At 38.2% G+C, this 23,177-nt stretch overlaps 1 protein-coding gene across 3 annotated transcripts in view; it reads left to right on the top strand.

Annotated features, from left to right (window-relative positions):
- trappc9 (trafficking protein particle complex subunit 9) overlaps positions 1-20,084 on the top strand; it is a 250,147-nt gene extending 230,063 nt beyond the window's left edge. For all 3 annotated transcript variants that reach the window (XM_042506370.2, XM_042506368.2, XM_042506369.2), the window contains 2 exons: positions 15,863-16,086; positions 18,322-20,084. In XM_042506370.2, coding sequence (XP_042362304.1) covers positions 15,863-16,086; positions 18,322-18,501 — 404 coding nt within the window. In that variant the 3' untranslated portion in view covers positions 18,502-20,084. The remainder of the gene's footprint in view (positions 1-15,862; positions 16,087-18,321) is intronic.
- Positions 20,085-23,177: the final 3,093 nt, after the last annotated feature.

Below are 23,177 nucleotides of genomic sequence, written 5' to 3'. Positions count from 1 at the left end.
CAACCCTCCATGATAATGAAATAACAAAGTATCTTACTTGCAGTGCTTTTGTTGTAACTTTTTCTTCAGCAACTTTGCATTTGTTATCATGTCCTTTTTTTAAGAATCAGCAGAAGTTTGGGAATGTATTGTTCAGAAGGTCAAAGAAGCCGGGAGTCACTACTGTATCTATTCATCATGTGAGGAACCTCTGCAGTAAGGAGAGCTAGGATTTGCCCAATGTCTTCTCTAATTTATTGTAATTATTTAACTGCTGCCCCTCAAATAGGCAAGTGTTCTTATTCCTTATTTACTGTTTTTGACTTAATCCCAAACTGAAGGTAGCAATCAAGAGTGGAAAATAGAAAGATGAGATTATTACAGTTTAATGCTGTTTGGTTACAGGTGAATGTGTGGAAAGGGAAGCAGATAAGAAGGATTGCCAGCACCCATAGCTCACATTCTGCTGATTTGTAAATATGTTTACTGGGGAGATATGCAGAGAGGGAATAAGAATTCAAAAAGTAATAGCACTCCTGGAACAATAAATCCACAAAATTCAAGCTGCGCAAGGATAGATTTTTATGCAAAAATATGCAGTCTATTGGCTTCAGTTTCTAAGAAGCTGCATGGAGGAATGCCTTACCTTCCTACTGTATGAGATGCTATTTTTTGACATTTTTTGTTTGATGCTTTGTGCCAGTGACCGCTGTGGCTGGAGGCATTACATATTATGGTAGTCCGTACGTGCGAATGTCCATTCATATGTCCAGCTATATGTCCATTCGTCCCATTTTCCTGAACACAATATTTAAAGAATGCCTTGAAGGAATTTCTTCAAATTTGGCACAAAAATCCAATTGGACTCATGAATTGATAAGATTTTGGTGGTCAAAGGTAAAGGTTACTACGATCTCATTTGACTCATTCTTATAAATGCGTTATGATAGGAACACCTTGAGGGAATTTCTTAATTTTTGGAACAAATGTCCATTTTGACTCAAGATGCTCAGTACTTCCCAAACACATCCAGTTGACAACAACCTTTGATTCTGGCATTGGATGATTTTTACTTTTAGTTTGGTTTTAAATAGGAAGATCTGAGCATAGTGCATGTGGTTGATGAAGCAATGAACATACGACTGGATAAATAAGACTTGGATCATTCCATACTAGTTGGAAATGGATGTTTAATACAGTTTTGCTGCTGTTAAATATGTACCCATTTCAATCATTGTATCAGTAAGTTTGGCATTTTCCTTAGAGTCATTAGAGAAAAACAGTCTGCATATTCAAGGAAACTGACTAATTGATACACAAATGGTCCTTTTGTGGGTGAAGTATTCCGTGAAGTACGTCTTATTTTCAGATGAAATGAATGGTTTCAGTCCATAACATAATACTTCTGCACTGACAGCAGAATATATGTATTTCAAGTACTCCAGTGACTTGGAGTTGTTCGTTTTCGCACATATGCAGACAGATCTGAGTTCAGAGGAAATTATCTACAACCCAATTGAAACATAAATCTCCTACAGTATACAACCATAGAAAGCTATGTTCTTCAGTAAACACAATGATAATCCCAAACATGATTTTGTTATCGACCTCTTTGCTAAATGAGTTTTGTGTTTTTAATCTAATTGATGTCCTTTTTGATAGAATAGATATTGATTGTATCTTGTAGGGACATAGTGAGTAGTTGTATTAAGGACTGCAGGTTTTTTTTTACATGCAGTCAGTACTTTTATGGTGTTCTATCTCAAGCTTATTTGTGTTCACCATCTGTCTTGCTGGTTATGGGTGTGTGAATGAATATTTAATGTAAACGTGTCCAATAGAGTAATGCTTTATAATATGATTATGATCTATAATTTGTGATATCATAGATTGTTCCAATGGTGCTGTAGATTTTTTAAGAAAAAATAATGAGTTAAACTGGTGGTCTGTAGTCTCAGTTGTGACTTTAACTGAAGGTGTTCATTGGCAGGAAACAAAGCAGAAGAAGATACTCAGGTACATCATGTTCAAGATCCCTTTCAGCAAAAGAGACAAAAACTATTTTGGATCCACAAACACTTCAACAACCAATTTAAGTCATACACAAAACTGAAGCGGAAATATTATACAAACAGTCACATCGAAATTGCACAGCAATTTAAAAAAAATCCTCTTTGCAGAGTGAACAAGTTGCCTCAATTCCAGGCATTACAGAGAAAATTACAGGTTGCTGCTAAAAGACATTAGGTACAAAAATGTATATATGGAAAAAAGCAACATCACTTACCAGCACAATTAAAAACATTTCCTGAACTTTGCTGGTCAGGCATGTGGATAATACGTCACTGGCCAAAGCTGAATTTCTGCTGTCTCAAACAAAAGTTAGATTTTTTAAAATATAAATTAAAACTTTATTTTGTGTACTGATGCAACACTTCAGAGTGTGTTTACAGTTGGAGGAGTGCATTTGTAGAAAAGTTGTTGAAAGCCTTTTTATGGCTCTGAAGAAGAAGTCTGAAAAATGACCTTCAGAGATGTCACTGGAGTCAGCTGGGGCTGAAGACTACAAATCTGAAAATGAAAAATATCTGAGGCTGTGTAGTTAGAAAACGGTTACTTTACCAGATATCGTTGGACTGTGGCTCAGCAGACCTACATATCAGTCCCAAGGGCCAATCACAAAGGCTTAAAAAGCGCATTTATGCATAAGTGCCAAAAACTGCAGTTCCGCTAGTGGCCACTTGAGGCTTGCGCCAATACCGCTAAACGTGTCAGTGTTAAATTTTCCAAATTTACAACAAAATTAAACATGCTTACAGCCCAGTAATTAAATGAGTAAATTAAAAGAAGTTTTTTGTCTCAGTACCTAATTTTAACACTTCAATCAGGTGTAAGGGGGGTGATTTATTTATTTATTTATATCTTTTAATCATCATAATTTTATTGAGGCCCAAAGTTACACCTGTTTAACGGTAGGGTGTCTACCAATAGTGTCCTCTCTAATCTCTTGTCCAAATATGGCTACTTTTGGCTCCAAAAAAGCAAGATGAAGACAGCCAAAATACCAAATTTAAGGGTTCAAAACCAATGGGTGGCTTCACGGACGCTACATCTATTCTTTATATAGTCTATTGTCAGTCCACGATCTGCCCCTTTTGCCAAAGAAATTGCTAATTTGAATTTAGATAGCTATGAAGTGTTAGGTTAAAAGAGAAGTGGTCAGGGTAAGATCTTGTTACTTAAAAGGTAAATCATGTCTTCAAGTGTAATGAGTTATAAAGTGGAGTATTGCTACATTTGGCATCACATTTATTCATTGAAACATGGTATTGCAGCAGAGTTCAAGTAACAGTGGTTAGTTTGTCTTGTACTAGTGGTGGGCATGGTTTGTTGGAAAATGCCATTTAAACTTGAAATGGAATGATTAATGTGGTACATGAACAAGACCAGAAATTCACCTCAACAAATGTACTTCCAACTAACAGTGTTAGCCTTTGTTAAACAAGTGTATTTGTTACTTGTAACTCTCTTTCATTGCTTCCATGCAGAGCTGCTGTGCAGTCCTCTGAGAGGATTCCCAAAGCTGTTCACTCAGAATTTCAGTCGTTACTTTGAGTTTGGATGTGCTGTGGAGGTCACACAAAAGAGATGTGGGTTGTTTCAACATTCTGCTTTCTGTAAGAACCTTTACAAAAAGCGGGAGGCGACGAGCAGTCACAACACGATGTAATAGAACAAAGGATAACACAGCATCTACGCTGATGTGAGGTGATGTTATATAAAAAGGAAAAATGAGTGAGTGAGAACTGGATCCTCCGTGAGACAAATCACTTTTATTCAGCCAAATTTGTATTCAAATACTGATATGCAGTATAGAATCGTCAGCATGCGTTGTCCCATCTGCTGTAGCTAAAAGTGACTCTGGGTTGATTAAATTAGCTCATGCAAATTGTGCTCAAATGAAGTTTGAATTTTGGAATAATTGCAACATCCACAGATTGATTTTTCATTCACATAGCCTTTGCACCAGTACAATGACACATTTACTACACAGGTTATAATACAGATATAATAGAGATTCCTCTGCTCTGAACAGAATATTCACAATGTGGGTATAGTTTGGAAAAAGAGTCGGATTGAAGTATTATATGACAGCACAGCAGGAAGCCTCAAGCCAAGACTGCCATCTCAGTATGGGGCCTTAAGTGTAATGGCACCCAGCCACCAAACTAGTGCTCCTCCACACTATTGATTTGTTCTATTTTGGGAAGTTGCTGTATTGCAAAGACACTAGGTCTAAATTGTTCTTTTTTATTTCCTGATCGGCCACACTCACACTTCTGCAAAAACAAAATGCTTGAGGTAATGTCCAGGTGGCTCAGTTTGCCAAAGTGTGAACTATGTGCCTGCAACATGCTGTATTATATCATCCTCTTCTCCTCTCTGCAATCTTCCCCTCTTGCTTCAGTCTACGGAGAAGAGGTGGAGGGAAATAGGAAAACATTTTATCTGTCTGTGTGGATAAATCCAATCCTCAAGACATTTGGAGGCAGATGGAAATATTGGCCACTTTATCACGCACAGCTGCTCATTAAACAGCATGATACACAGTATGTATGTATGTTTGGCTGCATGTATATAGCATTTAGACATGATTAAGAGGTTAATTTGCTGTTGGAACAAACATTAGGATGGTTAATGACTTGCATTTTAAGCGCGCCTTCTAGTCCTCCGGCCCCTCAAAGCACATTCATACACTGCTGGCCGAGGCTACCATACAAAGTGCCACTTGCTCACCAGTTAAACATTCACACACACACTCACACATCCATGGCACAAACAGATACTTTGATATGCAACCTGGAGGAACCAGGGATTGAACCGTCGATCTCTTAATAAGCAGACAACCTGCTGTACCTACCTAGTAGAACATGTGACGCGGTGAAAGTAAAAAATAGCCATTCATTCTGCTGGGTCTAAAGGTTGGCATTCACTCGCAACGGCTGCTCCTCTCACCCATCAGTCTGATCTGATCAGCTCTGAACTGATTGATAGCTCAATTATCCACACCATGAATCACAAACTGCTGCTGAGGAAAAAAAGGACTCTGATGCTAGATAGGGGACACACATTTAAAAAAAAAAGAAGAATAAATACAATTTTAAAAAATACAGTTTGCTGTTATGGGCCTTTAGTCTGCATAGGAAAGGTCTTTTATAGCAACTTATAAAAATTGTGAGCAAAAAAACAAGTGTTACACTGATATTTTTGTTTTGCATTTATATTTATTATGCATATTTGCATTTAAAAAGTCAATGAGGAGCAAAAGATAAAGGGAACTATAGTATTAGTTAAGTGAATTGGTTATTGTGTTAGCAGATTGGAAACAGTTTATAGCTTGTGAATGACGAAAACAATACGAACTAATAAAAATGATTTATTATTAATTTAAACAGTTAATAAAATTATTCATTAATATTAATAATTTTAAAAATTGCCTTTGTAATCCTATTAACATGTATAATACAGATAATTATCTGCATAAAATAATTCAAAGATTATACAAATTCCTTTATTTACTATTTTCCCTCCATTGTCTCCCTCTTTTGCTCTCTCTCTCTCTTGTCTTCTGTGCAGAAAACCTGTCCACTCCTCTGTGCAAACAAACACACACACACAAACACACACACACACACACACAAACACACGTGTACAACAAATGGAAAATCCAAGCCAAACATTTTCCTCCTTTTCCTCTTTTATTTTGATTCATTTGACTTTATTTCCCCCGTTTTGTCTTGTGCTGTGTTGCAGGTTTTATTTGTTTGTTTTCATATTGGTGCTTCCATTGCAGTTTGCCTAAATGATGCTCACTTGTATTGTGCTATGAAAAAATTTAAAAGAAGGTTTTAGACATTATGACAGCTCCCCAAGATTTGGTCCCTGTGTGAGTCTATATTTGTATTCATTCATTATTTTTTCCTATTCTCACGTATACGAGAGTCTCTTCAGATCTATTGTGATTCCCTGTTAGAGAGCCTATGAGTGCTCTCTTATTCCCTCTTGTCGCAGTCTGACATGTAACAATAAGTTTCATTGTTAAATGCTTCAGTAAGTGTGTGTAAGCATCTTAATCCCTGTATCCTCACAGTAATAGGCCTGCTTTAAAAGCCCGGTTGAGTGCAGCTGAAAGTGAAGGATAAGGATGCTAAACAATGATAACCTTGGGCCTGAGCATCCAAACATTGAGCCAGCAGAGCACACTCCTGTTATTAAAAAGCAAAAAAAAAAAAGAGAGAGAGAGCGAGAATGAAAGGTGGGAGAAAAAAAGGAGAGAGGAGTGTTATTTGAGTAAACAGAAGTCACGTAGCCACCAGTGGGGACTGAAAGCGATGTTGAATGTTTGGATGAGTAATGCTGCTGGTCATGATGCTCACAGAGCACCGATGAGTGTGTACACTCGGGCTGGAAGCGGCTCAGCTCAGTTAGCCGTCCTGTGTGGAGATGAGCCAATATTAGTCTACCGAGCTTATAAACTGTTGCTGCGACATAACCTCCAATCTCTCCGCCACAGGCTGCTGCTCGCCGCTGATTGAAATTATAGCACATGAGCAGGTCTGCTTGTTTCGGGTGAAGCTTCTTAAATATGTCCTGCTAACGGTGAAATAATGAAACATGTTGGATCACAAAAAGAGGCACAGATGGGCAGCGATTACACAGACCTTTTTAGAAAGATGCTGCAATGGGAGAAGTTTTCATTGGAAAATTTATGGTTAGTTTATATTCCCTTCACCGCTTTATGTCTATTAGACTGCATGTGTTGCTACAAAGCAGTCCCAAAATAGAAAAACTCTACAGTTCAAGATGTACATGGAAATGTTTCCTTTCCCTACTTGTCAAAGCAGATGAAATCTTTGACCCTTTAAAACCTGAGCATGCCTGCTTGGTCAAATACAAAATGCAAGAAAATTACTTGAAAATTTGTAAAAAAAAAAAACAAAAAACAAAAAAAAACACTGGCAATGTTAAAATGAATAAAGGAAATGACCTGAAAAACTGCTTGAAAATTAATAATTATTATTGATAATTCAGTAAAAAAAGATCAAATATATGGTTAGTTGGAAAAAAAACATGTCCCTAGCTTTTAAAAAGAAAAAATAATTCAGACCTTTATTTAAGACTCGGGAAATCATTGAGGGAGACCCTCATTTTGTGATGCCGAGCCTGAAAATAATTATCGAAATGTATTGATCTCTTTCAGTTTGTGGGACACTTCATGCTAAGTTCCTCATTGCCTTTTCCCATGTTTTTGAAAGAAATTGCACCAATTCGCTCAGTATTCAAAGGTTTAAAAACAGGTGAAAGGCATCTCAATGCAGCACAAGAAAAGTGATGGAGATGCAGGTTTGAAAGGGTTAAACATTTGTTGAAGGAAAAGACAACATATCAAGTGAGTGGTTGTTATGGGGATAATTATAAAAGGGGCAGATGGCTTCAGGGGATATCAGAGGGCCAGCAGATTATTTTTAGACTTACTGCAGAGCACCTCAACCTTTTAAAGCACATCCTCCGGCTCCATCGGAGCATTCATCAATGACCCTGCCTGCAAAGCGGCCACTGTCGGGGATGAGCTGTTAAACCCTGATGACCTGGTCATCTGGGCTGGAGCACCACTCTTTGTTAATGTTCATTCTCAAAGAAAAGGCACAGCTTCTGGAGGATGGTTAACCTGGATATCTTTTACAATGGTGTACTTTGATTCTATCAAATTTTAGACAAAAGTCCAGTTTCAGTTTGTCTCTGGATGCAAAGAGAAGACCTTTTTTCTTGATGATGTTGATTTGTTATAGATGAATTTAATCATCACACTGTCTCCTCATGTTGGAATCCCAGCTAACGCCAACATTCATTTGACACAGAATAGTGGCGACAGGTGTCATTGATATTTTGTTGGTTTTAAATTGTGTTGTTAAGTAACCAAAATCCAACATCTTCCAAACATCTCATGCTGAGGACATGAGACGTAAAATAACGATATTTTGTCGTAAGTAATAAAGAACAAAACCCAGCATCTGCAGAATGTCACAATGTAATGTCCATACATGGTAACGGTTAGATTTAATTAGATATTTAAAATGCTGTTGACCCGAACTTCATTCAGACTAAATTTTGATATCTGATATCTGACATCAGGTGGTGTCCAATGCCAACATAAATATAATGTCCAATAAAAACATGATCAAAATCGTAACATGACCAAATGTAATATCCAGAGCTCAGGAGCTGCAACTATTTGATAGTGGTACACAAATCATAATCAGGATGTAAGTGAACATGCATATTTGGTACAGCATTTTTATACCCCTGTGCCGGTGACAGCGATGAATAGAGGCCATGATATCTCAAGAATAACTTGAGGGAATTTCTTCGAATTTAGCACAAATGTCAGCATGGACTCGAGGATTAAATAATTAGATTTGGTGGTCATAGGTCAAATGTTCAAGGTCACTGTGACCTTGTCTCTGTCATTCTTGTGAATGTGTTATCTCAAGAACACATTGAGGAAATGTCTTACAATTTTGCACAAATGTTTGAGTAGACTCATGGATGAACTTTGTTTTTGGTGATCAAAGGCCACAGGGATCTTGCCTTTGTCTTATTCTTGTGAATGTGATTTGACACAAATTTTTACTTGGACTCAACGACGAGCTGATTAGAATTAGGTGGTAGAAGGTCATAGGTCAAGACCACGGTGACGTTATACAACATATTTTTGGCAATAACTAAAGAAGCATCAAGACTGAAACCAACCTTGAAACTTTTTTTTCTGAAAATATAATGCAAAAATTACCATTTTCACTATATTCACTACTCATACGGCAAAATAATGTGATTTTTTTTTTTTTGCATATGCTGCAGCCTACTATATTGATCACAGCACATTAGAATTGGTTATCAAATTAACATTGCTCACACACTATTGTGCTTTGTATGCCGGGGTTGGCCGGTCATCTCTGTCCACACGTTGATTGAGTCATTAGTATATTTTTTTTAATTTATGAAGCCATTCTGGGCTAACTACCATCATGTTTTTATTATCTCAGATGAAATGACACATATCTGCTGGAAAAGAAAGGCTGTAGGTTTACTGCTGCAGCCGCTAAGTATTCAAGGGGACTTTAGACAGAATTTTAGATTTTGTAAACAATGGCAAATAATATTGGGGGTTTGTATGTACTGTGCCAACCAACTTTTTGTTTGTTTTTTATGCTTCATCTCTTGTCTGGTTTTATATTGTTTTGTCTGCAATATTTAATACTGCTGTCTTGCAAATGTAGATTTAGTTTCAGCGAGACCTCTCATTAAATAAAAGCCCAGTAAACAGAAAATAACAAATCTATACCGCAGAATGATTATCAGCCATTATGAATATTTTGTCTTCAGAGCTACAACAGCACACTGAGCGGGTTGTTTTACCGTTAAAGCATTACCTTATGTGCATAATTATTAAATTAATGCAGTCGGCAGGATGCTCTGTTTCATTTTAATATATTTGTATTAATTTATGGGTCTCTACTTCCTTTTCATTTTTGTTTTACTGGGTCAGAATTTCCATCATAATCATAACTCATATTCGGAGTGTATAGATTCTGTGTCTGTCTTTCTCTGTTGTTTTATTACTTGAGCTCTTTTCCTTATTGTTTATCATCAAAGGCATTACCTCTCCTTTTTTCTTTTCAAGGTATTGAGATCTATTTTCTTTTTACTCATAAATTATTTTTAAATTATTTTCCCCTCATGTTAATTGTATTATTTATATTGGCACTTGTCATTATGGATTAATTTCTTGCAATGAAAGAAGAAATTACTCCAAAATTAACAAGAAATTGAATAAAGCAGCCCAAAAGTAAATGCACTGAAAATTAGGAATAAAAAATGTTAAATAAAGTTTAAAAAAATTAAAAAAAACATAGAAATTATATGGGAAAAGGTGCTTAAAATATGGTAATTTTGTAACATAATTATAAACATGTAATTATGATAATGAAAAATATAGTTTTTAGCTTGCTTTTTTCTCTTTTTTTACCTAGAATTTTTTCCCTAGCTTTTTAAGAATAATTTTCTAAATTTACTTATCTGTGAAACATTTTATACCCAGTTGCTCATTGCCTTTTTTCCCATATTTTTTAAAAAGAAATCAAGCCAATTCGCTCACAGTTCAAAGGTTTAAATACTTTTGAGGGGCATCTTAAAGCAGCACAAAGAAAGTGATGAAGCTAGGGTAGGTAGGTAGGAATAGGTTACCATTGTTGAAAAGAAATCATATTTTATTTAAAATGCATATAATTAAGTCACCTTCTAAAATGAAATTATGCAACAGTATTCTATTTTTCCAAAATACACTTGAAGACTGCACTAAATAATAGGCTACACTATTTGGTGATGCGGTTTTGCAGCGCCACAGTAACACCCTCTTTGTGTAATGAGCATTTCCTACATGCACTCGAGAAATGTCACTCTACATGAGGTACGACGAACGTGACATTTCTGTTTGTTTGCGCGCGATCCGTCCGCTTTCTCCTCGCGCTGCACAATATTTGTGAGTGCATCTCAATGAGCTGAATCGACACGCTGCGTGGAGCGCGCCGTTAATCTTGTAAACACTGACAAATCTCCGAGTGACGGCTGTCATCTTTATCTTCAGGGGTGACAGCAGCGATACCGAGAGGGGCGGAGAGGCTCGTTTAATCCCTCGAGCCGCAGTTTGATCTGTAGCTCATACTCATACAGGAGATAGGTGTCGTCTCTCTCCCTCTCCCCCGCGCGCGCTCTGTTTCTCTCCTGGTTGCTGTGGCGACGCCTGCCGCAGCGCAGGGCATCTGGGCAGAGCTGTGCGCGCGCGAACGTGAAAGACAGCAACACGTGTTACGTAACATGTTGTAAGTGCAGCACGCGAGCCCAGGCAGGATGATTAAACAGATCAATTCTTCACTTGCAAATTATTAATGAAACTGTCACATCACAGCAAATCAATGCACTAAAAATGAACTTCAGTCCCAAGTCGATTCTTCCACACTCACTCTGAGAAGCACCTGTTTCTCTTGCAGCACTTGTTGGAGCTGTATGTAGTCACAGTGATGTTTCTCCTCCTCCCTGCTGACATTTACCTATTCTGTGTTTTGTGGACTGTTTTATTAGTACAGATCTTCTAATGTGCCAAACTGCTCCTCTGAAGCCTCCTTACAGCTTCATTTTCTTTTCTCCCGTTTCCCTCCTCCCTCCAGCTAGTATCATCATCTGAGGAAAAAAAAAGTCCTCTCTTCATTTCATTTTTGTAGTTGAGAAAAGGAGTGTGCAGCTAGGATGTTAACCCTTTGAAACCTGGATCGACATAATTTTCCTTTCAGACGTCTTTCACAGGCATTTAAACTTTGAAACGTGGGCAAATTGGTTTGGTTTCTTTAAAAAAAAAAAAAAAAAAAAAAAGGGAAAAAGGGCAATTAATAACTTGGCAGGAAATGCCCGCAAACTGAAATTTGATACTTTGCAGAACATAAAAATATAGTCCTCTAGTTTGATTTAAATATAATGATCAACTATTATCAAACGTCATCAAATTGCTTCTCTAAAAACTTTGAAAAACCCAGTTTAATTTTATACAGATGTTTTTATAAGATGTATAATAGTATTGTGATTAAACTGTAATTCTATTCAATTCAATTTTTATTATATTGAATTGACTATTTGTTTTTTTCAACCATACATTTTAAACAGATTTTGTTGTTAGAGTCATAATTATTTGTATTTGTTTTTATGTTTTTTAAATTTATTTTGTTTATTTATGTATTTTATTCCATTAATCTTATTTTCAGATTTTTATAACATTGTCGATTAGTTTTTGAACATAAATTCTAAACAGATTTTTTATTAATTTTAATTTCTTATTTATTTTGATGTGTTTATTGCATGACCACACTCTTATTTTTAGATTTATATTATTTTACATTGATTTTTGCACATTTTTACAAAGCGTTATACTAGGAAAATGTTTTTTTATTAATAAATTGATGCATTTTGTTAACATATCCTACAGTCTATGTTTTAATTTGTAATTGCAAAAGTATTTCTTGGTGAGACTGTTAAAGAGTTAAGCCTCTGGGGACACGTCATTCCCGGGTATACCTGCAGTTTTTACCAGACGATTGTAGAGGCAACTTAGAGAGCATTGGTGCAGCAGCACTACAGCACTCAGCTCGGCACAACAGGAAACACACAGCAGATGCTTTTATAAAGCAGTGTTTTGTCGTGACCTTTAGCGTCCTCTCTGCGGAGATGCAAAGATGTTCGCTGAGATTCCCCAGAGAATCACAACCAATCGGAAGCCGCGATGTTTCCATTCTTGGTTGATCTATTTGTTGTCAAGGTTACGTAAAGGATGAGTTGTCCAAAACTTGAATATTAGCAAATGCTGTCTCATCTCATCAGTACCAATTTACCACAATTGAATAGATTTTTTTCCTTTGATAATGTGTATGGTTAAGTTCATGCATTTTTAACACATTTGCGGTTTTCCTCAACAGAGTAGGCAGCCGTTTCTTCCCACTACTTGTTTTTCTGCGTTTGTTATCTTAATCGGTTGATTGCCTTGGTGCTGATACACAGTCCAGGATAGCAGAGTAAGAGAAGCTCTGTAGCGAGTATTTAATCTGTGGGTGTGTGTGTGTGTGACTGAATCTTGTGTGTGTGGGAGTTCATCAGCTCATTACAGACTAACCATTCTCTTTTGTTCGCTTTAAATTTCGCTGTGAAAGAATTTATTTCCAGTTCTAGAGCCAATGTAGGCTACCTATAATTTGCACATCTCCTAGCAACAAGACTTTGAACAAACTAAATATAACTACTTGCTTAGGTGTCACTATAGGCTCGGTGCCACCAGCTATGAAAGGATTGTGTTTTACTGTATGTGTGTGGATGCATGTGTGTGTTTGTGTGTGTGCATAGGTTTCTAAGTACACTATCATCAGAGGTCTTTCAGCAAAAACAAAAATACAGACATTTTCATATACGCTTTGTTTGAGCTAAAACAAAAATGCTCTTAAAGCACTATTCATCCTGTTTTTAATGTGGCCACGTGGCTAATACAACTTACTTTACACAACAAGAACGTGTAAACCAGACCTGCTCTAATAGTTTTTATACTATCCAGTGATATGGTCATGTTTCATTTGATAACCTCATAGATAAGTAGTACAATGGAAAGGGTGCACCAATTGTGAAATTCTGGGCAGATAGAGCTGTTTTATTGTTGCTGTCTATTTATTTATTTATTTATTTTTTTTGCTATTATTTAATCACAATTTAGTGCCAGTGAAACAAGGAAAATTTGGCTACAAAAACTGAAATTAAATTCTTCATCACACTGCCTTTGAATGAGCACAAATTCAATCATGCACAAAAACCCCCACTTCATTTAGTTATATAAAGTTAGTTAGTTTAGTTATATATAGTTTACTACATACATCAATTCTTTTTCTAATATCTATATTATATAATACATTTTATTTATACAGTGTTTTTCAAGGTACTCAGAGACAATTTACAAATGTCAAAAAAAGATCATAAAATGGAATACACAAAAATACAAAATAAAATACACAAAGCATTAAAGTTCATATGACAGTATGCTGTTAACGCATCAACAAATGTCTCCTTCAAACAACTGTACTTATTTCCCATTAAAAATAAAAAAATTACATGATTGCATTTGAACAAATCATGAGTATATTGTAATTTATCTCCGCCCAACACTCATTCTTACTGAATACAGTTTGAATGCATTATGGTGTAACTCAATGCAACCTCCGTTAGCTGTTAAAGCCACCAAAGAGGCAACCTCAGAGGCTGAAAAATTAAGCCAGCGCAGAAGTGTCAAAAACTGCATTTCCTCTAATGATTACTTGAGGCTGGCTCCAAAACAAATCCTCTATGACCTCATGACCCCATGTTAAAATGCCAAACTTTAAAGCAGAAATAAACATGTTTACAGCCTGGTTTTGTCTTGAAAGTGTCATGAAAACAGTGCAGGGGGTGAATTTTTTTACAAACACACTTGTTCACAATATAATAATGCTTAAAATGTCACTTATTTAATTGTGGGCTGCTTTAGGTGACAGGCTGTCCGCTTATAGCATCCTCAGCTTCTAAGTCAAATCCACCCCTCGCTTCTCCACAGCTCCAACCTCTTGCCCAAATATGGTCCCTTCTGGCTCCAAAAAAGACAGTGTTGGCTGAAACTCCAAACTCAAGGCTTCAAAACTAAAAAACTGATAGTGAGTTTTACTGCATCTTTTTGTCCTAAAGACATCCTGTTGACAATCTCTGTTTGTCACAAACACATTTTCCCTGGGACAACATTAGTCTCAAGCCCTGCTTTTTAGTCTGCGCAAAGCTGATGTGACACAGTAGGTAAACATCAGCCGCCGCCATTGGTAAATGTCATCTGTCAGCTGATAGTGGTCAATTAGGCGAAATTTGGCCGATACCAATGTTGAAATGATAAATAATGTACAGGGTGTAATCGGAATATTTACCACATCTACCCTACATTTACTTGAAAGAACCTTTCCATAAAGGCCAGTTTCAGCCAACTAATACATCATTCCAAATCTAGAAAAACATTTTTATCTTTCTTCAAAAAAAGAGAAGAAAGGCCTCCTCAGAGCCACTCAGTGAGTGAGTGCTGCTGGTTGTCTGTGTTGAGTGAAGTGTGTTTTTAATACAGACGTTGAGCTGAATGTCACCCTCCTGTAGCTCCAGCCTCCCTGGGGCTCTCTCTCTGACTGTGACAGCACGGCCTCAGTCGCCCACACCCCACCACCACCCACCCCCTCCTGCTGGATGGTTTGTCTATCTTCATACTCCCCCACCCCTCGACAGCCCCCCACCCCTCACGGTACGCAACAGATCGGCACACTGGCGGCACCAAACACAGCTCGTCTCTTTCATCAGGCTGTCACACAAGGCTCAGCCGCTCTGACTCACAGTGTTTATCACAGCTCCGGGCGTGACACTAGAAAGCGTATGACAAGTGGTTTGTGCGTGTGTGTTTTGTGTGTGTGTGTAGGCCGGCGTTATTCTCGTCATCACTCGGGTGATCTCTCCCGGCGCCCCTGAATCCCCCACGTTCAGAGTCAGTCTCCTCCTCGGCCCCGGCAGGAGCGCGCCGGAGCTCGGTTCACTGAGCTCGTTGTTCAAAACAAATCATTGTGTCTCCCTCTGCACCTTAGCCAAATAGAGGCCACATCAGCAGTGACTGGCCACACATTAGCTGAATTGAATTGAACTCACTCTTTGTTTCTTGGTTGGTTGCGACAGGAGAGAGGGAGGTATAGCTGTGTGGGAAGAGAGGAATGTACTTTGTGTGTGTGTGTGTGTGTGTGTGTGTGTGTGTGTGTGTGTGTGTGTGTGTGTGTGTTTGTTTGTCACACGTTTGGATTGTTCCAACAATCTTGTTGGTTCTTAACAGAAATTAGTCATGCATGAGATTAACAGGAGGGAATTCAGCTTAATACCCACAGCTCCGGCACTCTCCGCTCATGTCAATAAAATGTATTTTAGGACAAACAAAGCCTATTGATACTCCTGCAGAAGCACTATGATAGGCCATTAATGGTCAGCTTAGGTTTTGATGAATACAAATGAAATGGAGATTGAATGGGAACCCTGTGAATGGCTGTGCGCGAGATTCAAATGTTGGTTTGAACGGTCTTAATTCCCTGCCAAATTCTTCAGAGTTCCAGTTTTGTACAGAATGTAAGACAAAAAAAGCCTCCGTTTGGGGCCTGCTAATCCCCTTTTCTTTTTTTGTCTCCTCTGTGTCCAGATGTGTTGGTGAATGGGAAGCCGTGTGACTGTGATGTCATTGCCGACTGTAAAGCGGGTGATGCGGTGACCCTGGAGGTAAAACTGACCAATCTGAGCAAGAACTCAGTGGGCCCCCTGGCTCTGACTGTGGTGCCCTATCAGGACTACCAGAACGGCGTCCAGAACTACGATCTGGAGGACGCTGTCACCTTCATCGGCTCCAACACCTTCTACATTGACAAGGTTAGTAAGGGCTGGGAATTGATGTCATTGTGCCGTTTTAAGTGTTTACTTAAAATGGCACAGTGACATTTATAACTTCTCTGTTTAATGCACCAGCCCCCACTAGTGGGTGCTGACAAGAGAAGTTATAGTTGTTAATATTTGCTTAGCACTACATACTTAACCATTTAGAGTTTTAAATGTTTAAATACTGCTCATAAATGTTAAATAGAGTTAAGTGTTGCCCCAACATTACCACAGAGCAAAAGCGTACCAACAGCACATGTCAGTGATTTGCACAGTTTACACCACTTATAGATTTTTGAGTTTTGAGGCTCCATCTCTCTTTTGCAACAGAGCATACTCTAGGCACAGATGGAGCAGCAGGGTGCCAAGTGCGTTTAAGTGAAACTTGACTGTTAGATATTTCATATAGTTTCAGTATTGTATATCATTTCTCCACCCTACTGCACTTCCATGTAAAGTGCACACACCACGTTTGAGCGTTGTGTCTAACCTATGTGACAGCAGCAGAGGAAAGTTTGCTTTGACTTGCGTTTGCAGCAGCTGCTCTTCTAATTTATGAATCACCTAATTTGATCAGCTCTTCTTGAATGTGACAGTCAAACACTTGTTTGTATGTATGTGATACTGCTGATGACCATGCCCCATGTATATTTAAGTATTTGAAAAAACATGTTCTGAAAGCATAACATTACATGTGGTGGCCTGCCACAACTAAAACATCTGCTGCCATGTATTGATTTTTGTATCGTTGGAGACTGACAGTTGAGTAGAAGGAAAAAAGAGGAAGAATTGCATACTTTAATAATCCAAGAGGGGGAATTCAATTTTTTCCCCTGTGTCATTTACATATCACATACACAGCCCCAAACTACACACACACATGCACAGAACAGAACCTTTTACACCTGCATTAAATGGACAGATGTCAGTTGGGCCTACTCTGGGCACAGACAGAGCAGCAGAACTTCATGCACTGTGAAAGTGAAACTTAATTGTCAATTGCACTCTAAAAAGTCTATGCTTCTGCTGCAGCAGCTCCTATCGTTAGTCAATCAAATCAGCCCTGACTTGATTGACAGATCAGTTACCTTGCAACTGAAACTCCTCAAACTTCTACTGAGGGGGACAGAACTCATGACGAGTTCCGCCTGCGCTATGTTCACAGACCAGTAAAATTATCTGATATAGAGACAGGACACAGACTAATAAAGAGAGGACACACACACACATACACACAAGATAAAAAAGAGGGGCTAAAAAAAACCCACCGCGGTGACAAAAATCTGTCCACAGACAGACAGACAGACATAATCACGTGAAACACTCAAAACGGCCTTTGTGATAGTTCCGCTACAATAGATGTCACACACGCACATACACTCGTGGTGAAAACAGTACCAGGCGTTGCAATGTTGTCGCAGATGGTAAAAAAATAAAATAAATAAAATAAACATAAAAGCATATCATCATGTTTTAAATTGTTTTCTCCCTTCTTTCTACATACTTGCTGAGATTTATGGTTGAGTTATGTAATCATGGCTGCTTTTAGTTTTGTCGGAATTGTAATAAACATTGTGTTTTATTGCAGTGCCGGCTATAGCATGCACATTAATGTACCTCTGGGAACAGTAGAGGCAGACATGACTTTGGCTTTGATGGATTACATAATTTAGGCATAGAACAAGTCACTGTAAATCGTGACTTGAAATGAAACCAGTGACTGACGAGGAGGCAGGAAAAACATTCAGATATCCATACTGGAACGTGTTTAGCAAAATAGGATAAAAACAAAAAAAAAGAAACAAAGGTTCATGATTGTAAAGGTCATGGTTGAAGTCTGTAGATTAAAAAGAACCTTGTCGGAGAAGAGATCCTAGAAGAGAGCCTTTGTCTGCAACACGTTCTCACTCCTGAATGAACAAGCTGGAGGCGATGAAAAGCTGCTCAGTTGATGCCAGAACAAAGAGCTTATGGTCTAAAAAGCACATGAAAGCATGAATGAATTCCCCATATTCCCTGAATGTGCAAAACAACTTCATTTTGGGGATTGTTCTCAACTGAACATGGAAACGCTGCACTTGTCAGTACCTTTTCATCAAAGCCACAGTAAGCTTCAAACCGACTCCCCTGCTGGCTTCTCTCTGGCTGACTGTGTGCCAGCTTCATTATGGAACTACTGAAAGGTGGCGCCTAATGATTCTGATTGCCGTCTGTCTTTGCCATCACCAGGTGAAACCCAAAGAAAACTCTGTCTGTGTGGGTGCCCTGCTCTTCCTCTACACTGGAGATTTCTACCTTAACATCAAGTTCCAGGATGACAGTGCCGGACGAGAGCTTCCTTTAGCCTGGTTCACTTTGCCCAGCGTCCACATCAGAGCTCTGGACACTCCGCTACAGGCCGGGGCCTGAGGGCTGAGTGGCCATAAAAAGAGCGCAGAGAGTTTTGATGATGATGTCCTCTATAAAGACAATATCCTTATGAGCTGAATCACATGTAAATAACATTTTGTTAAAGGTTTCAGCATGCGCACAGTTGAGCGCAATGGCTCAAACTCACACGGACACACTCCTTGACACGGTCAGTGAATGTTGCTATGTAGCTGATGATACAGGTAACATCTGTACAATTTGGCAGCTGTCTGGGGTGAATAAAAACAGGCCGCTTTCTTTTCTTTCTTAACGCATCCGGACCTAATTAACGCTTATTTCTGTGGAATCACTGCAACTCACCTGTGGAAACAAAGTAAATTTGCCTTACTCTTTGGCCTTGAGTTGTGACACATGAATTCACACCTTGGACCAAAATTAAGGCAGACAGTCCAAAATGGAGATAATTTATCCCTACTCATGATAAAGCCATCACTGTGATAACACAGAGGGGGTCAGCGGTATATTAAGTGGACTCGCGTGACTAAGAAGAGGTCTGTGGTTAGTTTAGGCGACAAAACAACTTGGTTGAGGTTCGGAAAAGTTTGCGGTTGTCACATTAGTCACTTGACTAATGACTGAAGTGATAAAAGAACTCCATGTTGACTCTTAGTTTCACACAGGACACAAACCCCTGTCTTTTGGGTAAGTCCTGTGCTTGTTGGACCCATCCACCTCAAGCATACTTTCCCATGCTTTATACTAAATCTGTTGCTCTGAACTTCTAAATCTTATGCAGATAGGTCTGCATTGGAGTTGTTTGAAAGCCTGAAGCGTCTCTTACAAAAGCTAAAGGGTGACCCCAGCACTATTATAGTAAAGAAGGGAACACTGCCCAAACAGCATATTTGGACAGCCTTTAATTCAAAACAAGCTTTAAGTGAGCTGTACTGTTAGCTGAGTTGCACTGTCCAATTTTGTATTTTGCTGAAGTTTAAACTTTTCCACAAAATAAAAGCTGTATGGTTTGTATTGTCAATCATGGAACAGGAATTGATGCTACATTTGTTTTTTTATGAATTAATTATGTAAACATCTTTCTTTTCAGTGTGTGCTTTGCTAGCTAGCTAGCTTGCACACTAACTGATAGTCAGCTGACTGCTAGCTAACTGGGCAAGTCGCAATCAATTACAGCTAGGTCATGAAATGCAAATAGTCATTTTGCTACCAAGTTTCTGGCAACAACTGAATATGTCCACTTTTCAGTGCAGCAGAGCACTAATATCATCATCATCACACTTTTCCCTATCCATCACAGTTTAATTTGTTAATCACAGTGCCATTTATTGAGTATAGTTTTTAACTGGTATTGCGACTGGCAAAATAACTTTCAAAAGAGAAGGAAAAAAAATTATTCTGCCAACCAACACTGGAAAATGTGGTTAACCCGAATCTATAGCCAGTTATGTACACATAAAAAATATTTATTTCTACTGCTGTATGCACATTTTCTCTTTCTCTCTTTGTGCCAGCTGACACTGAATTACTGATGAATCTGACTGTCTTAGATTAGCCTATCATTACGTTTGACTTCAATTGTTGTAAATAAATGTCAAAAGAATTGACCTTTGTTTGTTTTGATATTATTTAACTCTTAACGTTTGTCTGTCCCCGCCATTATAGCTCTGTGTTCATCTTCATTTTCTGCCTGCTGAAATGACCTTTATCACCTCAGCATTTTGGGAAGCTCAAGTCTGACATTCACTTAGACCAAAATCCATAAACAGTGATTACCCGGCAAAACATTGCTGACTAATAATCCTTTTTAGCATTTGTTTGTACAGGGACTGAAAAATGTGCTGGTGTCCAGTGAGACTTTACAAGTCAACACAAACATTTTCTGTTTCTTTCTTTGACATTTTCAAACATCGGTGCATTAAATAATGTCACAATTGAAAAAAAAACCTTAAGTGGTTTATTAGTATATTGTGCTTTCTGATGAACTGGAAATTAACCAGTATACCCACAGAAATACTTAGAGTGCTACAAGTTATCTATCTGGGATTCTGTCCTCCAGTAACAATCTGACTTCCTTTAAGGTTTCAGCTAGTCCCAGCATTAGCTAATATAGTAAACTCAGAGCAGCCACGCCCGTAATTTTGCATAAATTAGAAATAAGCTGTAGAGACTGTTTTTTGTACCAGGCTGTACAAAAACCGCAAAGTTAAGCATTTTAACATGAGGGTCTATGGGGACTGACTAACACTTGAGGAACTGCAGTTTTTGTCACTACAGTGTTGGCAACAAAATGTTTTTCCTCCAATTCTGATTCTCAGTGATGTCTGAAGAATTTCTGATAGTCTTTCACAACACAGCGTCACATAAATTTTTTGCCCAAGTTGAAATATTTTAACTAACACAGACACATTTGGTGTCTCTCAGTGCTACATTTGCATCCATTCTTGTTTTGAGACCATAGTGACTATGTGTGGGTAGAGCTCCAAAAGAGTCAAGGACGGATCTGACTAAGAAGCTGAGGCAGACAGTGTGTCACTCAAAGCGACCCCGGCATTAGTTATCCTTAACTTTCAGCCTTAATAAAAACATAAACCTGTGAGTTATTAAAAAAAATTCACTCCAGTTGTCAAAAATCAAAATAATCTAAAAAAAAAATCTACATCAAAATTCGTTGTAGAGCCCAAAATCATATTTTGTACTGGACGGTAAACATGTTTATTCATGCTGTTAAGTTTGGCATTTTAACATGAAGGTCTATGGGGATTGACTCACACTTAGAGTCTCAAGTGGCCATTAGAGTCACTACAGTTTTTGCCACTAATGCATTGGCGACAAAATGGTTTTCCTCCGTATCTGACTTCAAGTGATGTCAGGTGAATCTGAACAGTGAAAGGCTTTCGCAACACAATGTCACATGAATTTTTTGCTGATTTATGAACATGTTTTGCTGTCACCCAGCGCAAATTTGCATCTATTCATGTCTTTTGACCATAGTGATTATATCTGGCTAAGAGGGTGGAGCTTTGATGAGTTGAGGGATGGATCTGCCTGAGAAGCTGAGGACACTATCAGCAAACAGCTTGTCACTTTAGGTGACTCTGCCCTTAATTATGCCTTACTTTAAGCATTAATAAAATTTAAACGGGGGAGTTATACAAAAATTCTCACCCCGTACAAGTTGTCATGAATGTTGAAATTAGTTAGAGACCAAAACTGTTTATTGTACCAAGTTGCACATTTATTTCTGCTTAAAAGTTGGGAATTTTAACATGGGGATCTCTGGAGATGGACTCACACTAGGAGCCAACCCCAAGTGGCCATAAGAGAAACTGCAGTTTTTTGCAATTAGCATTAGCTTCATTTTTCAGCCCTTGAGGTTGCCACTTTCCTCCATCCCCATACTGGTGGACCAAATATGAACTGGGTGATAAGATGCCAAGGGAAGATTGGACTTGTCGACAAAGCTAAAGTGTCTGTGTGGGGGGAGAAATCCGAGGGTTTCATGCATATTTTTAAAAAAAAAGAAAAAAGAAAAAAGAAAGAAAAGAATAGAAAAGAAGCTTATAATGAGAAAACACTTGATAATGTTTGGGCCTTGTGTGAAATGAGAGCTGAGTGTAATAAGGACAGGATGGTATCAGTAGAGTTTGACCCCCTGACACCTGGTTTGAGTTTGTATTTGTAACAGTATAGACGAGATAAAAGAATGCTGTTTTTGTAGATTTCTTTCAGCATAACTTTGTGTATTTTATCTGGTGTTCCTGATATGTGCACCATCATTTATCCTTGTAATAGCGTGAGAAATGGTGAGCATTTTCTCTCTGTATCTAGTGATGTGTCAGGTGAAGGTCACATTGGAAGTTTGGCACCAAACAGCTTTTCCACTTGTATTAAATGTGTTCGTTTACATATGTGAATAATACATCAGTGAATCCACAGAGTTATCAGTTATGCATACAACACAAACAATTCCAAAGTCATGCCCTCCACGCTTATTAATTTGTTTATCTATTTGTTTATTTGATTAAGAATAGAGTGCATGCGTGTGGGTGTGTGTATGGTTTCAATTGGCTTAAAATTAAAAGCAGCTCTTGAGTAAGTAGACTTGTGCGTGCAACAATAGAAGTGGATTGTGTGATGTGAGAGTGTGGACCCTGGGCTGCTGTCAGTACAGGCCAACAAAGAACTCTGTATTTATGCAAATTTGATCTTCTGCATATTGTTTACTGACCCTTACAACTGTCTTTTTCAGTTAAGGTCACTCTGTTTTATAAGCCTAAATTACAAAGCAGGGCCGAAATTCCTATTCCCTATTCCCTGTCCTATTCTCACTTATCGAAGCATAGATTCACCTTATTCACTCTAATTAAATCCTCGGATCTGGCATGGAAAGAAATGGACTTCAGAGCGACAAAACAAAGCCATCTAAAGCAAAAGGTAAGCACTCTGTTCAGAGATTCACAAACATTTTTATTACGCCTTTCAAGAGTTAGCAGGCAAACATTGCATATATTATATATGCTGTAATGCATTTTATAGTTTCCTCCCAGTACTAGTTGTGTACACCACACAGATTGGCAGAAGGGAAAAGTACTGTATGTCTTTTCTACTTAGTTACGGTAGTTATGAACTGAAATAAATTATCCATCACGTTCTCATCCAAAGACGTCACAAGTTGCCGCTTTGCTGTGGACTTCCAT

The sequence above is a fragment of the Plectropomus leopardus genome, chromosome 17 (assembly GCF_026936395.1).
Source record: "Plectropomus leopardus strain MGB_pleo_1.0 chromosome 17, ASM2693639v1, whole genome shotgun sequence".
NCBI classification, from domain to species: Eukaryota; Metazoa; Chordata; class Actinopteri; order Perciformes; family Serranidae; genus Plectropomus; species Plectropomus leopardus.
Note: the sequence above shows the minus strand (reverse complement) of the source record. Positions and strands in the feature narration are given on the sequence as shown.